The 15,021-nt window shown below is 46.5% G+C and overlaps 2 protein-coding genes across 2 annotated transcripts in view; one reads left to right on the top strand and one right to left on the bottom strand.

Moving 5' to 3' along the window:
- Nucleotides 1-587: 587 nt before the first annotated feature.
- On the bottom strand, nt 588-9,772 carry LOC129784639 (dual specificity calcium/calmodulin-dependent 3',5'-cyclic nucleotide phosphodiesterase 1A-like). Its single transcript, XM_055806850.1, has 3 exons — nt 9,326-9,772; nt 3,643-3,743; nt 588-1,932 (listed from the first exon to the last, which is right to left on the bottom strand). Exons 1-3 carry the CDS (start codon nt 9,359-9,361, stop codon nt 1,800-1,802), a joined length of 270 nt encoding a protein of 89 aa, XP_055662825.1. The 5' UTR covers nt 9,362-9,772; the 3' UTR covers nt 588-1,799.
- Nucleotides 9,773-9,960: 188 nt separating this feature from the next.
- Nucleotides 9,961-15,021, top strand: part of AVL9 (AVL9 cell migration associated) — a 39,262-nt gene continuing 34,201 nt past the window's right edge. Inside the window, exon 1 of the mRNA XM_055806988.1 lies at nt 9,961-10,175. Coding sequence (XP_055662963.1) covers nt 10,083-10,175 — 93 coding nt within the window. The 5' untranslated portion in view covers nt 9,961-10,082. The remainder of the gene's footprint in view (nt 10,176-15,021) is intronic.

The following is a 15,021-nucleotide window of genomic DNA, read 5'->3' as shown; positions in this document are numbered from 1 at the left end:
CCATCACTCGGGCCTTTTGCTGAGAGAGATTTATCAGGTATGTCTACAAAAATCAAGTTCAGTTTGGACACACTTCAACAGTTGCCCAAAGCATCCTGCAGTACTGAGGGTCCTATTTTTGAGTGCCACTCTAAGAAATCGGGGCTTCTAGGTTTTTATCTCAACACCTCAGGTCCAGCTAAAGTCAGCTGACGTCTCCAGTGCTTCCCAAACATTTGCCTATGGGATTTCAAAGTTGCAGTCAAAAGCAAAAGCACACAAAAATCCACAGTTTTGGAGCTAGAGCACATCCAGATAATAGCCTTTATTCTGCAGGTGCTGCTTGATTCACAGCTACAAAATAATAAAGCCCTACTTGAGAGAGAACAACGCAGCAAACCAAACCACTCCATATTTTCGCTCAGGCAGTTACAGTGTTTCTTAGGGATGGGTTAATCTTTGAAACTTTGGGTCTAAGCATATGGCCTCAACAGAACACACATGCTGACACTACAGAATCAATGAGAAATATCGGAAGCTAGCTTTGATTCAAAAAAAAACCAGTTGACAGCTCCAAAGCAGATCATTTTCCTAAAGAGAGTATCTACACAGTGAAGCACGCTCAATGAGCTGCTCCGCTGCTCCCAGCAGACAGTGGCTCTAGGGCTGCTCTTTCTAGTCAGTTAGTTCTTTGCTTTTCGCCCACCAACATAAAAGGAAGCAGTAATTTGCTGCCAGTATTTGACAAGGCATTACCAGCTGTAGCTAAAAAAATAAACTAGATTTTTAACACCTCAATGCAGATTTTTTTTTTTTTTTTCCGTTCCTGCTTGCTGCCCACCATGAGACTATTTTCTATACTGGGGGAAAGAATTTCTCAGGCCACTCCTCCACAACCCTCACATTGATTGAAATCAGCCATGCAAATTCCCGAGTTGTATTCCTGGTGTTCAGATATAGGATCACATCACTGTCCACAAGTTAAAATAAACAGGAACTTCAGGCTAAAGCAGAGCCTTCACTGACCAGCTTGCTAAAAGCCAGGCCCCAGAGAAGGGCTCATTTCCCCACGTTAATATTAAAAAACCAATGAACTGCCTGCTCAGCACTGTGTCACAATTAAGCCTATGCAGGAGGCACCATGCATCACGTAAGATCCCACAAGTTGCTTCCTCTCCCATGAGAAAGACCCACGGAGCAGGATTCTTCCTGTCTAGCACATTGGGTTATTTTTAAAGTACCACCCCCTGGAGTTCAAAACACCCATAAAAACAGAAAGCTCTCATCAGTTTGAACTGTCTGCTATTAGAAAGCAAATCATGGGCTGATTTTGGCACAGAAATCATACGTCGCATGAAGCTTATTTCAAATTACAGCTTCTTACATCACCTTGGCATATACAGTACACTGATTTATGCTCTTTGGACTGGGTTCTTTTTTGCATTAAGACTCATTTATAATTTCTAGGCATGGAGTGTCAAAGTAGATAAAGGTTACATTTATGCTTCAGGATGGACAAACAGCAGGCTAGCTCTACACTCCGTTACAAATGGATCTGTATGAAGGGTGTCTCTGTCAGACTTAGAAATTCGAGGGGAGTCAATTTCCTATTATAATCCATCGTCACCAAGTATGGTCTCACTACCAGAGGTGAAAACTGAAAGCAGAAATAAGCAAGACAAACTCCTTCTAAAGCTTTTTTTTTGGTAGCAATACAAATACCAATGTGTAATATACAATAATGCATATTGCCATTCAAACAAGGCAGTAACGGTCCGTGGCGATACTGCAAGGTCCCTAGGCAGCCACCATGCTCATTTTTACCTCCAGTCATCCTTTGAGAGATTAGATAAAATATTCATCTCTTCATCATCTTGCAAAAGACGATACGCTGCACTAACGCGGTGATTTTCAAGCACAGACCGGTCATTATATAGAACGGCTGAGTCTGACCTAGCATTTAAAAGAAAACATAGGAAAGGTTATGTTTCTTCCCTGTCCCTTTTCCTTTGATCAGCTACAGAGAATTAGTTCTATAGCATGGACACGAGCATTTTAAGAGCATTTGTAATACTTTGTTCGCTGCTGTTATTCAGTAAAAGAAAAGTAAAGATCAAAACTCACACAAAATTGATTTCATCAATCGAGACTCACCTAGTCTCTCTGTTACACACTTAAAAAATATGCTGAGAGCTGCGAGAGATACGTAAACTTACAGCTGAATCATGAGGTTCTTTTCCAGCTCTTGTGCATGTTGCTCTCATAATAAAGCCTGATGGTACCCAAGGAAGCAATTGCAAGATGTGTCCCAATATTGTTTCCAGAACAGCAAACTGGCTGTCGGCAAGATAGAACTGAGCTGCTTTCTGTCATCTGTGCGCTCGGCTACGCTGTCTGGAAGGGCAATTGCCAGCGGAACAGAGTAAGGCCAAAGGTACTTCATGCCTTAGTTTAAGCTCTAGGACACAGAGCTGAGACTGATGGATGGCTGAGGTGGTCTGAAGACAAAGGTGTTGCTGGAACTTAATGGCACCAGAGGGTGAGTATGGTTTGTTACAGGCCCCACTCAGTTCTGCTTCCCAGAGAGCAGTGTATACTTCTCCCTCCTGACACTTTAAACCCCCAAGGTTTCAGTGTCACAGAAATTACTATTTTGGAAATACAGCAGATCCCTAATTCTTGCATGCGTGAAGCGCAAGTAAGAAGTGGAGTGTGGCTTGGCCCAGAAGAGAAACAGAAACATCCTTCTACATTCCATTCCCAAGCTTTCCTGAGCACATGTGTGATTTAGCCTAGCAACATTTATCTATCTGCATGATTCAGCTAACATCCTCCAGGTATCTTACTTAGAGTGAGATGCAACGCATCTTAGAAATGCCCAGGTGTCAGTCAAGGATATCTACATATTTTGTCACCACTACCAGTACACTCCCATTGTCAAAATAACAAGTAACAATAACAAAATGCCCAGTTATCGCTGCAACCACAGACTTCACAATCTTTGCATGCTTCGGAATTTTGCTGCCATCTTCATCTTCTTCTCTCTTCCACCAACCCAGAAGCCTTAGAGAAGATTCTGAGTTCAAAAAAATACAGCGGTTCAGTCTAGTCTGGGAACAGCTAGTTGCTATCTAGCAATTTACAAAGCTCTAAAAAATGATGTCCCTGAACAGGTAGCGGTAAACATACACTTTGGCTGCAGGTGTGCTTTTCCACTCAAGTGAAAATAGTACATGTAGCATTGGTGTTCACCGATAAATACAGGTATTGTTAAATTCTTAACCTATGTAGTTGATATCTGATTCTTCAAATTCCATGAGAAAAAAACTGTTGAATTATAGTAGCTCCTCCAAAACTGTAACTCCATCAAAATACGACACCCTGTACAGCAACTTGTCTTTGGCAGCTTTACACAGAAACATTTTGGGACCTTCCTTTTTCCTGATTATTAATATGAAATCATGCTCAGGAAGCTAGAATGCATGCATTCCACTGTAAATGGCTGAGCAAGACAAAACTAAATGCAACCTAAGGCAGTGAACTTTCCTCCTGTAACACTTCAAAGCAAAAGCTCCTGTGCTTTCCTAGGTGGCTGTGCCGTTATTCCCCAAAGGTTCCTCCCTCCATTTCCCAGCCCTTCATCGTGATTTACAATGGCCTCACCGTGTCTGGATATGAAAGTTGTTGGTGGTTCCAGTGTGTTCATAGTCATGGATGGCAGCTGCAAAGATCATAGTGAAGATCTCCAGCTCTGTCAGCCAGTGCTGAAAAGAAATTAAGAGCAATCAGATAAACCGTCATTTTCCCAGGCATTAAAGCTTTTGTCCTTTAAGGCAAGCTATCCCCTGCTGACAGTCAATGCCGCACATCATTGCCTTTCCCCTGCAGCCTGCCAGCTGTTGTAAGCAAACTTCTGCAGTTGATGCACAAAAGCCAAACCAGTGTTTTTCCTGAAGCTTCATCCAAATAAACTGAGCTTCAGCAAAATGTTTTCAGGAGCTAGTAAGGCTTAAGGCAGAGCAAGGGGAAACATGTGCCCTTCTTAAAAAGCACTGTGTGAGGAAGAGAGAGGGGAAAACCTCAAGACAATCAAGGTTCTTCAAGTGGAACTTGATGACACATGTGCAGGTACACATGTTCCACCACGGTATGTACTTTCAGCTCAGCTGACCTTTGTAGCAGAGCCTCAAATACAGAAGAATGTCACTAACTTCCAGTAGCTAAAAGTCATAGAACCATAGAATGGTTTGGGTTAGAAAGGACCTTAACGGTCATCTAGTTCCACCCCCCCTGCCATGGGCAGGGACACCGTCCACTAGCCCAGGTTGCTCCAAGCCCCATCCATCCAGCCTGGCCTTGAACACTGCCAGGGATGGGGCACCCACAGCTTCTCTGCGCAGCCTGTGCCAGTGCCTCACCACCCTCACAGTAAAGAATGTCTTCCTAATATCCAATCTAAATCTATCCTTTTTTGGTTAAAACCATGTACCCCTTGTCCTATCTCAACAGGCCCTGCTGAAAAGTTTGTCCTCGTCTTTCTTATAAGCCCCCTTTAAGCATCGAAATGCTGCAGTAGGTCTCCCCAGAGCCTTCTCTTCTCCAGGCTGAACAACCCCAACTCTCTCAGCCTGTCTGCATAGGAGAGGAGCTCCAGCCTTCTGGTCATCTTCATGGCCCTCCTATGGACTCGTTCCAACAGGTCCATGTCCTTTTTATGTTGGTGGCTCCAGAGCTGAACGCAGTACTCCACGTGGGGTCTCACCACAGTGGAAGAGAGGGGGAGAATCCCCTCCCTCGACCTGCTGGCCACATTTGTTTCGATACAGCCCAGAATAGGGTTGGCCCTCTGGCTACGAGTGCACATTGTTGGGTCATGTTGAGCTTTTCATCCACCAGCACCCTCAAGTCCTTCTCCTCAGCGGAGCTCTCAACCCATTCTCCACCCAGCCTGTATTGATAGCAGGGCTTGCCCCAACCCAGATGCAGGACCTTGCACTTGGCCTCGTTGAACTTCATGAGGTTCACAGGGGCTCCCCCATGAGCTGAGCTTGGAGGAGGTGATCCTTGAATGTTAACCATCTTTCTTGGTGCCTCTTCGTGCCAGGGCTCTCATGCTACTCTACCAAGCAGATCCCTGAAGAGGCCAGAATCTGCTTTCCTGAAGTCCAGGGCAGTGATCTGGCTGTGTGCCCTCCTTGCTGCCCTAAGGATTTTGAACACCACCATTTTGTGGTCACTGCAGCCAAGGCTGCCCTTAAGCTTCACATTCCCCACCAGCCCCTCCATGTTGGTGAGAACAAGGTTCAGCATGGCACCTCTCTTCACTGGCTCCTCCATCACTTGGAAGTTATCGTCAACACAGTCCAAGAATGTCCTGAATTGCCTGAGCCCTGCTGTGTTGTCCTCTCCAACAAATATCGGGGTGGCTGAAGTCCCCCCTGAGGACCAGGGCTCATGAACATCATGTGGCTTGTACCTGTCTATAGAGGGCTTCGCCTGCTCAGTCTTCCTGGTTGGATGGCCTGTAGCAGACCCCCACTATAATGTCACCTGTCGCTCCCCATCCAGCCCCAGATGGAGCTCCATGCATTTGAGCTGGCTGCTGACCTAGAGGGTGAAGCCCCCTCCTCCCTTCCCCTGCCCGTCCTTCCTACAGAGCTTCTAATCCTTCCGTTCCAGTCTTCAGCAATGACTGAATCATAAGGAAAAAGGGGCACAAAACCTCACAAGATGTACTTCTTGCTATTTATTTACCATTTATAGACACATTGGAGAAAGTCCTGAGGGTGTTTTTTTTCCTAATTGCCTAGTCGAAGCCTTATTTTTCAATGCTTAACTCGCTTCTAACTTAGATTTCTAAATGATTCAGAGGCTTTTAATCATTTTTCTCAGAGTCAATCAATCATTTTACATCTGGGTTTCCACTGGCAGCACACAAGGAGGGCTGTTAACATCAAGAGCATCAGAGACAAAGGTTCTGGGTACTATAGATGCTGTAAATATTTGTATGAAATGCTTAAACATACTAAATTTAGAGAAAACCTTTACCACAGTGGCTGCCAAATATTTTTGTAACAGTTCACTGTCAAGCTGCAAACATCTTGACAGACATTCATGTACAAACTGCCTTTTAATTCAAAGCCCAGTAAAGGCAATATGGTTTCATAAATCTATTCTAGACAACTACTACAGCTCAGGGACCATCACTGGCCTGTTAACCACAGTGCAGGGGAAGCACAGGTAACGGGGGGTCTGTACACAGCGACCTGTCTAGCTTTCTCCTGCCATTCACAGCCACCTCTGCGCAATCAATTACGAATTAAGCAAGTCTCGGTATAAACGATCTCCTTACATTAAAGATGCGGTTTGAAAATATTGGCCAGAGATATTTCGCACAATGCCACTGACCATAATCAAGGCAGCTCTTGAATTTTCGGGGTGGGTATGGTGTGTGAAAGGTCAAGAAATGAGCAGACACACAAACCAAATTATTTTCTCATTTCTACACAGTTGGTCCAGGACAGGAATGGACAGCACTAACGGCGGAGAAATCTGTGATGTTTCTGTTTCCAGGCATGACTTGTGAATAAGGAATGCTTTACAGCTGATAAAGAACATGATTTCAACATTCTAGCAACAGCGTCTGGCAACTGCAATGGAAAAGAAATGGAACTAGGGTTTCCAAGATACAAGTCTAGATCTGGACTTCCATTCCTCAACCATGTTCTTCCATTTCCCAAAAGGTGAGCGTGTGAATGACAGAAAAATAATCAGGCAAAAGCGCTCAGGAACAGGCAGAGCAAACCTACATTATGCACGCAGAACTACCACGGGGCATGCTCAGCTAGTCTGATGCATCCACTTCAGACCTTCAGGGCACCATCTGACAAGTCCCACTCCAACAGCATGTTATGACCCAAATCTTAAAACATCAGTAAGGCTGCGAGCTCTGCGCCTGAGGTCCTCTACCCCTTAAGGCATGTACAGGAAAAGTGCTAACTTGCATGCGCTACCAAACCATCACTGGCTGAACAAGTTTGGGTAAATGGCGCTTTTCAAATAGGGTGTAATACACCTGAGGAGAGATATTAAATATCATAACAGCATTTGCAGAAGACCACTCAGAACACAGACTGGGATTACCGTTGTGAATAGTGGGTAATAAATAAATCCGTGTAAGTAGCACAAAGTCAAAATAGGCTTGTGACTAACAGGAGGGAAATAGCAGTAAGTAATTGCAACCTTTTAGTCCCTTTTATCTGCTACAACCTTGCAAGGCTGCAAACAAGATGGCAAAGAGCCCGCAGAGAACGGATGCCATCTCCATCAAAGCAGTGATATTACCATTTACTAGTCTGTGATGGACTTCATTTTGGGAACAGAGAGCTAGCTTTAAAGAACAAATTCATCACGAGCTATCGAGAAAGCAGCAGGACACTGTCACAGGTGAAAAGAATGAGGAAATGTGAATGTTTTTCATTTCTAAAGGGTTGATAAAAACAATCCAGAACCAAACCTTCAACTTTCTGCATTGATAGGGGGTGCGGGATAGAGGGGGAAGAAGGCATGAAAGAACAAGTATTGGCTTCTAGGGTGGAAACAAGAAAGGGTAATGAGGCATGATTCTCTTTCACAAACATACAGTAAATATGAAGAAGTAGCTACTAAGGCAAGTCATTGGCATGTAAACAAAAGGATTGATGCATATCGATGCCTACAGGAAGAAAGAGGAAGGAGCAGTCTTCCATTCTAACAAAACAAATGGATGCATTTCCAAGAAAATGCTACAAAGCAAAGAGAGCAATAATTAGCTTTTTTCCTTCCCCAGAGTTTATGGTCTTTTATTCAAAAGAAGTTATCATTTGCAGAGCTCATGATGATTAGTCTAGAGGAGATGAGGATCTCACTTCCCTTTGGTACAAACAGGTGTGACAAAAGTCTCACACTTCTGCATGTTTACGAGTCTGCTGCAGGAAACAGTATCCTCTAATTCTTGACAGTATCACAGAAAGAACTAGCTAAAACCAACTCTATATTTTAGACAAAGACCAAGGAACAACTGAGTCTGTGCGAAAAGAGAAGGTAAAAAGTTCAGAGCAAGGGAGACTACCAAGCCTTCATCCCCCATGACCACCATGACCACCACCAAGAGGCACCACACAAGTACAGTTGGGAAGGACTTATAGAAATGACTTGTTGGAACTAATGCTAATATAATATGAATTGGGGCTAGGTTATGAATATGTACAGGCGTATTTAGAAATCTTATGTATATGCAACACTTGATTATATAAATTGAGTCAAGTTGTTGCCCCAAGTGCGCACAGCTTTGGTGGGATTACCGCGGTGGTGCTGCCCAGTGCTGAATAAACATACCTACTTTACAATCTGGTAAGATTGTGGAGCCTGATTCCACAATCAGACTTCTCATATATTATATATGATCCTGTATTTATTTTTTCTGTCATGGCACTTCTGTTGGAGCTGAGGAACAATACAAAACTGCATGCTTTATTGTTATAATTTGAGCCTCTGGATACTATGTTAGTGATGAGATTTTCTTTAAGCATTATTTCTGTATAGTTCTTTCAAAAAGAGTATTTTCTCCCAGTTTCCACAGCGAATCTTAAGTATACACTCTCTATCAAATGTTGTTGGTTTAAATAACCAGAACTGAACCGTAACAAAGGTTAAAGAGGCAGCATGATCTGCATGCAGTGAGATAAAAAAACCCTTTTTTTTTAATTTTCTCTCACACTACATTTGCCAGTGCTCTTGGACTAGTCTTTCAACTGTCCTACTACGGTATCATAATGTACACTGAGTAGTGATGCCAAAACGGCACAGAGTAACTGCTCAGAGACGAATTTTGTCTTAAAGCAGCAAAGGTATTTCTTTCGTGCAACGTTGGAGAGCTAGCCGATTCGCATTGGACAAACGAGCTACAAAGTTTTCAGTGAAAAGTCAGGTAGTTTTCTTGAGAGGTTACAACATCTTTACATATATATTCATCTGATTTTGACACTCAATCATTCCATTCATAATAGGTGGGTGGAAAAGACCTTTCAGTTTTCTTTGTTCAACGATTCCTGACTTGATGGTCTCCTTATCTCCTTCAGGTGCCCACCATACCTTTTCTAATTATTCAGAGTACATTCCTTTCTCAGCACAAACCTCTAGCATCACCCAGAGCATTGTACCAAACTCATCCTGACTAATGTTTTGGTTTGGTTTTTTTTTGGTTTTTTTTTTTTGTAAGACCTTGTTCTGTTTCAGTAGCATAACAGTTAGCAAACAGAAGACGCCTTAACTTGATTTTTCTCATTTTCACCCTTCAGCAACCAACCTGACAAACCTGGACCGAACCCATCCCAGACTTCATTGTGCGCTGCCTCTCACCAGCACGACTTCACGCTGGAAGGACGCGGCCAGAGGATGTGCTGTCCTCTGCGCTGCCGGGGGGCTCGGAGCAGAGATTTCCTCAGAAAAGACGACGACCAGAAGAAGGAGAAGGCTTCGCTATTGCCCCCGCTCGCAGCCCCGCCGCGGCCGGCAGCAGCCGCGGGGTCCCCCTAGGGCACCCCGTGGGCAGCGCCGCCTGCGGGGGCCCAGGCCCGGCGGGAAGGACCCAGGCGAGGCGCGGTGGGCTGCCCCGGCCCGGGCGGCTCCGTTGCTCGGCCGCGATGCGCCTTCCCGGCCGCGGGATGCGACAAAGCCGCGCTCCTCGGCTGCCCCCTCGGTGAAGCGAGCTCTGCTGGAGAGCTCCTCGCGCGCCGCGGCGGGAGCTGCGGGGCGGGAACTGAGGGGTGGGAACTGCAAGGCGGGAACTGAGGGGCGGGAACTGAGGGGCGGGAGCGGCACCGCCCCCCGCCCGCGGCCCAGGGCCGAGGCCGCCCTCTGAGGGGCCGGGCCGAGGCGAAACCCCGCCCCGGCGGTGGGGCGGGTGGGCGGTGCGGGCTGGGGGCGGTGCTGCCCTCCCCCGGCCGGGAGCTGCGGAAGCGCAGGCGGCCGGGGCTGCGTCCCTGTCGGCCCCGGGGCGGCGGGAGGCGGAGCGAGAGGCCGGGCACGGCGGCATCCTCCAGGGCGGCCATCGCCGCGGCTCCATGGAGAAGCGGGGTGCCCCGCCAGCCGCCCCCCCGCGGGGCCCGGTGCTGCACATCGTGGTGGTGGGTTTCCACCACAAGAAGGGCTGCCAGGTGAGGGGCGCGGGTGCCGCCCGCCTCCTCGCCCGCCGGCGGGTGCCCCGTGTCTCCCGCCTCCGCCGCGCTTCCTCCCTGCCCTTCCCCGCGTTCCCAGCCTGGCGGCGGGGCGGCCCGGCCCCGGCCCTGCGGGGAAGGCTTGAGCCCCGTGCAGGAGGCGGCGCGTCTGATGGGCCCGGGGGGGGCTTCGCTTTTGCTCCGGCGGGCCGGGTAAAGGAGCAGTTTGAAACCGGCGGGGCGCCGCGAACCGCGTCAGGGCCCCGCTTGGCCGCGGCCTCCCCCGTGGCTGGGCCGGGGGTTCCCTCCGGCAGGGGGGCGTGGGGCGGGGGCCGCCGGCCGGGCCCGTGACTCAGCCCGCTCCAGGCCGTTGGTGTTCACGGGGCTGCGTCCGTGACCGGCGCCCGCCCTGCGTGGCGCTGCAGCCGGCGGGCGAGGCGGGGCGAGGCGAGGGCCGGCGGGGTGAGCTCCCCGCCGCAGGCCTCTGCCGCGGCCCTGGGGGCGCCGGGCACCCCGGTCTCCTGCTGTGCCTGTTTAACGCGTTCAGACAGAGAACGAACAGGAGAACGATGTGTTTAACCTGCCTGCTGTTCTGCGGGCCTAGCCGGGCCGCACCGCGCCCACCTCCGTAGGTAATTCTGGTGCAAACAGCCCGGCGGCCCCGGGCGGTCAGTCGACCCTCGATTTAAGTTGCCTTTGCCTGTCTCTTCCCTTCCCTCGTAAATCCTCCACTGCTTCGTGTGGCCTGTAAGGCAGAAGAATTTTATGTTGTGTATTTCCTAGATCATTATGCTCTGATTTTTTTTCTTTGAACACTTGAAGCAGGAGATGCTGCTGCCCCATTGGGCTGCGTGCACGGTTGCTTTGCCGTGACTGCAGCAGGTAGATGAGATGTTGGACTTGCAGTGAGTCTTTTTCCCTGGAGTGTTCTTAGTATTTACAAAACCTGCCAAAGCTATAATGAATGCAGTGGTGGTGGTTATACAAGAATTGGTCTGACAAGAACACGTTTCAGACAAGGGAGCAGAGAGTTAAATTAATATTGTGAACGGTGCAGGAAACAAAACAAGCACAGCATGGTAACGTGGAAAACAATTCCTCATACCGAAAGAGGCAGAAACGCAATAACTCATTGTATGCGTTCTTCCTTCTCTTTCTGAAAAATCTGCACAGTTTTGGAACGCATCCTTTCTCCTCAGGCTGGCTAGGGGCTCTTCACATGTGGATATTCACAGGATCAGTTCCCACAAAGGAATCTGTTCACCTAGGTTGCGAGGTTTGCATTATTTATCCAGCATTTTCTTGTTAAAAGACCATTAGGAAATAAGTGTTAGTTGGGTGTCTGTAGGAGGAAGAGTGCATTTTTCACCTCGCCTTTTTCTTGGCCTTTTGGAGAAGACATAGGTTGCAGACGAAAGTACGGGTGGCTTTTGTGGCTTCCGTTCATCTCCTGGGACCTGTTTCTTGTAACATTATGCTGCGTTGATGCAAAGCAAAAAAAAAAACCCCAAACTACCAACCCCAAACAATAAATTAGTAGCAATGCATTTTATCTTGCTGCTAGTAAAATGTTTGTAGGAGTAAATTTTCAGATGTTCAAAATACATCTGAACCAAAGCTTGAGTCCTTAAGTATCTCAAGAAATGAGCTGGAGAAGTTTGAGGGGAAGGAGGTTGGGGAAGGGGACAGGGTAGCTGTGTCACAGGGAGAAGAACTGCAGGAATAGAATGACAGTTGGTAAAACCACAAACAGCCAGGCTTCCTAAGGGAAATCTAACCAGAAATCTGATTGTAAATATATTCTGCCTATGACTTGGCAGATTTGTTACTGAACTATAAAAAAAAGCATTGCCTAAAAGAACTGGAGGCAGGGAGCTGAGCCGCTATAGCCTAATGAGTTTGACTTTAGTAGTATGAGAGGCTCTAGAGAATTTTGGAACGAAAGAATTGATTAACAACATGAAGCTAAGTAGATTGAGTCCTACGGGCATGCACTAAAGATAGATCATGCTAGACTGACTTGTGTCTTTTATAAGAATAAATGATTGATTTACTCTTTCTGTAAAGGAAACGTTGGCTCCAATCTGCCTGGAACTTGGTAAGGGATCACAGAGCACTACGCACACACGTGCACACACACGCAAAGAAAAGGTTTTATTTTAAGGTGGAGATACTGGAAAATTAGTACAAGAGCTGGTACGTGGGCAAGGAACAGTGTGAAGGAGAGGAAGCAGCAACAGATTTGTGTCAGAAGAGGAACTGCTGGTCTGAAAGGTGCTTGCAAGGGGTGTTTCTCAAGTCTGAATTTCGGACCCCGTAAGTGGCACTGACAGTTCTTGGGTAGTCTGTTTTCAAGGAAAATGTAGAAGAGCTTGCCTAGGTAGGCTAACAAAATGGATTTTGAGGCTATATTTATGAGAAGACTGTAAGCCACCCTTGCGAATACAGGAGCATTTTTCACTGTTCCTCTCCTGCCTCTTCACAAATAGAAAGCAGAGGCAGTTGTATGATAAGCCAGAACAGGGAACCAAGGTGACCAAAAAGTAAGCCTTGTTTTGGTGGGTTGGTTTTGAGCCACTTGGTTTGTGGGCTCTGTTTGCTTAGCAGACATCTGCAGATGACTAGTATGGGGATGGAAAAGAATGTCTCTTGAAAGTGGCAGCCTGGGACTTCTCTTTTTGGATGTCATGTTTGGTAACGGGCTTTGCAGTATTCATTGAACCACTGCATTAAGTGCAGTTGCATTCCAGGAGACTGTCAGAAAGTGAAAAATAAGGAGGAAAACCCAACCATTTAATCTAAAAGGCAGTGTTGACACACAAGTAGATGTGCACATGCCACACAGGAGAAACTCCTGAGTGCAGAAAAGCAAAGTCCAAAGCAGCTTTTACATGGCAGTAGTTCAGAGTGAATTTGGGGAGCTTAAGATCAAGAGATCATACAACTAGCCTACCAATTGTAACAGGAATTTACCTGGTTTGCCTGAGAAGGCTCCTTTTGGGTTCTGTGTTTCTGTCTCTGTTTTCTCTGTAGTCATACTAGGAAATGCACGTGGAGTTCTTAGGTGTTCTGAGAGATTTCTTGATGCTTGTCAGGCTCTACAGGACTCGAGTCATGAAAGCATTGGCTTATAAAGTGATAATAAGGGAAACCTGCCATAGAAGGGGTGTGATCTGTTTTGGAGTATCTGTAGCAGTTTGGCTCATCAGTGACTGCAGACCATTACTGGTCCAGCTCCTCCCTGGCTTTTGTTATGTTCTGTTGATCCCCTGCTTCAGTATAGGGTAAGACTTTGATTTTGGTGCTGTTTGCGCCCTTCTTCTGGAGTGGTTGACAGGAGATGCCTCAGCAGTTTTCAGGAGCTGTAGTAAGTGGATGGTGAATACAGAGCAAATAAAGGAAAGGGTTGAGGGTTTTTTTTTCAGAATTATGAAATGTTTTCTCTCGTTACAATAAGCAATAAAGCACTTAATTTACCTTACAGCATTTTATTTTTTGAAAACATTAAATGCTGTGGAAAGTCCTTATCTATCTTTATGATAGAGGTCTAGCAAAAATGTAACCTGAATGGAGCTTGACTAGTTAGATGCAAGCTGTGTGTTTGAAAACTACATGGAGATACCTTCACTTTATGGTGAAGGTGGAAGATGGAGAGTCATGAGGTTTAGTTCTCCACTAGTGATCCAGTGTGCTGTGATCCATTTGAGCTCTGCCTCCAAGCTTTATTTATATAGGGAGGCAGAGAGATAATAGTCTCTGAGGGTGTAGGAGGCTTAAAACACCAAGAGTACTCTAAAAATCACTCATTTTGATAGCAGAGTTAAAATGATTTATTCTAAAAGGAGAGGAAGGAAGGTTTCAGCGAAGCTGGAAAAACCTGGATGCAAGAGAGTTACACGCAAGTCTCTGTAAGCCCCCTGGCCGGTTGCTGAGGAAGCAGGTGGTCCATTGACTGCTGTACTGCCTGACCTGGCACAAGAATCCCCATCTTCTCTTGATGTTTTAAGGCTATTATATCTAAGTAAATACAGACCCTACATCACCACCAGGCAGGCCAAACATAATCTCACTTGAGTTGAGGCAAGGCCCAGCTTTTCGGCACTCAGTGTCCTGAGCTGTTCTGTAGATCACCTCTGACCTTCTGCAGTGGGTGACTGTTGCCTTGCCTATCATCTGAAGGGTTGGAATATATTCCAAATTGCTCCTGACTTTATTACGCATTTCTTACTGTGTTGTGGAAAAATTAAACTGTATGTAGGGGAGGAAATACTGTGTGGGTCATGGACAGCTCATGTGAGGGGTCACTTCTGTTTGCTTGGGATCCTTTAGAAAATAACAGCTGATCTTGTCCCACTTCTCTGTACATCAGTGGAGAATGACACTTCAGACTCACACAGACACGGGAGCAGGTAATTGTAAATACAGAAAGGTGTATCCCCATGGAATCCCAAAGTTTGTCCTAAGGATCTTTAAGGTACTTTAACTTTTTAATGTAAATGTGATCTTTGCTTTTTCCGAAGCACTGTCTGAGTGGCCTCTCTGTGTGGGTATGTTCTTGCATGGACAGTGTCTGAAGATCAATCCCCCTGTTTTGCCTGACCACTGATTTTTCTTCCTGGCATGCAAAGGAAAGTTAAGATCAGGAATGAACAGCTGATAGCTATGTTTTAGAGAAGAGCCTCAATATGATCTTTGAAAGGGAGGAATGCTCTTTAACCCTTCTTCCCTTCCTGTGTTTGTGCTCCTCCTGACATTTGAGAGCTTCAGTTACTGCAGCTCGGAAGCTAATGCTTGTTGTGATCTGCAGAGATCAGCATGTAACTTGGCCTGAGCAATCCGTGCACGT

Source organism: Falco peregrinus, chromosome 5, assembly GCF_023634155.1.
Source record: "Falco peregrinus isolate bFalPer1 chromosome 5, bFalPer1.pri, whole genome shotgun sequence".
NCBI lineage: Eukaryota > Metazoa > Chordata > Aves > Falconiformes > Falconidae > Falco > Falco peregrinus.
The sequence above is the reverse complement of the archived record's forward strand: the minus strand, read 5'-3'. Positions and strand labels throughout refer to the sequence as shown.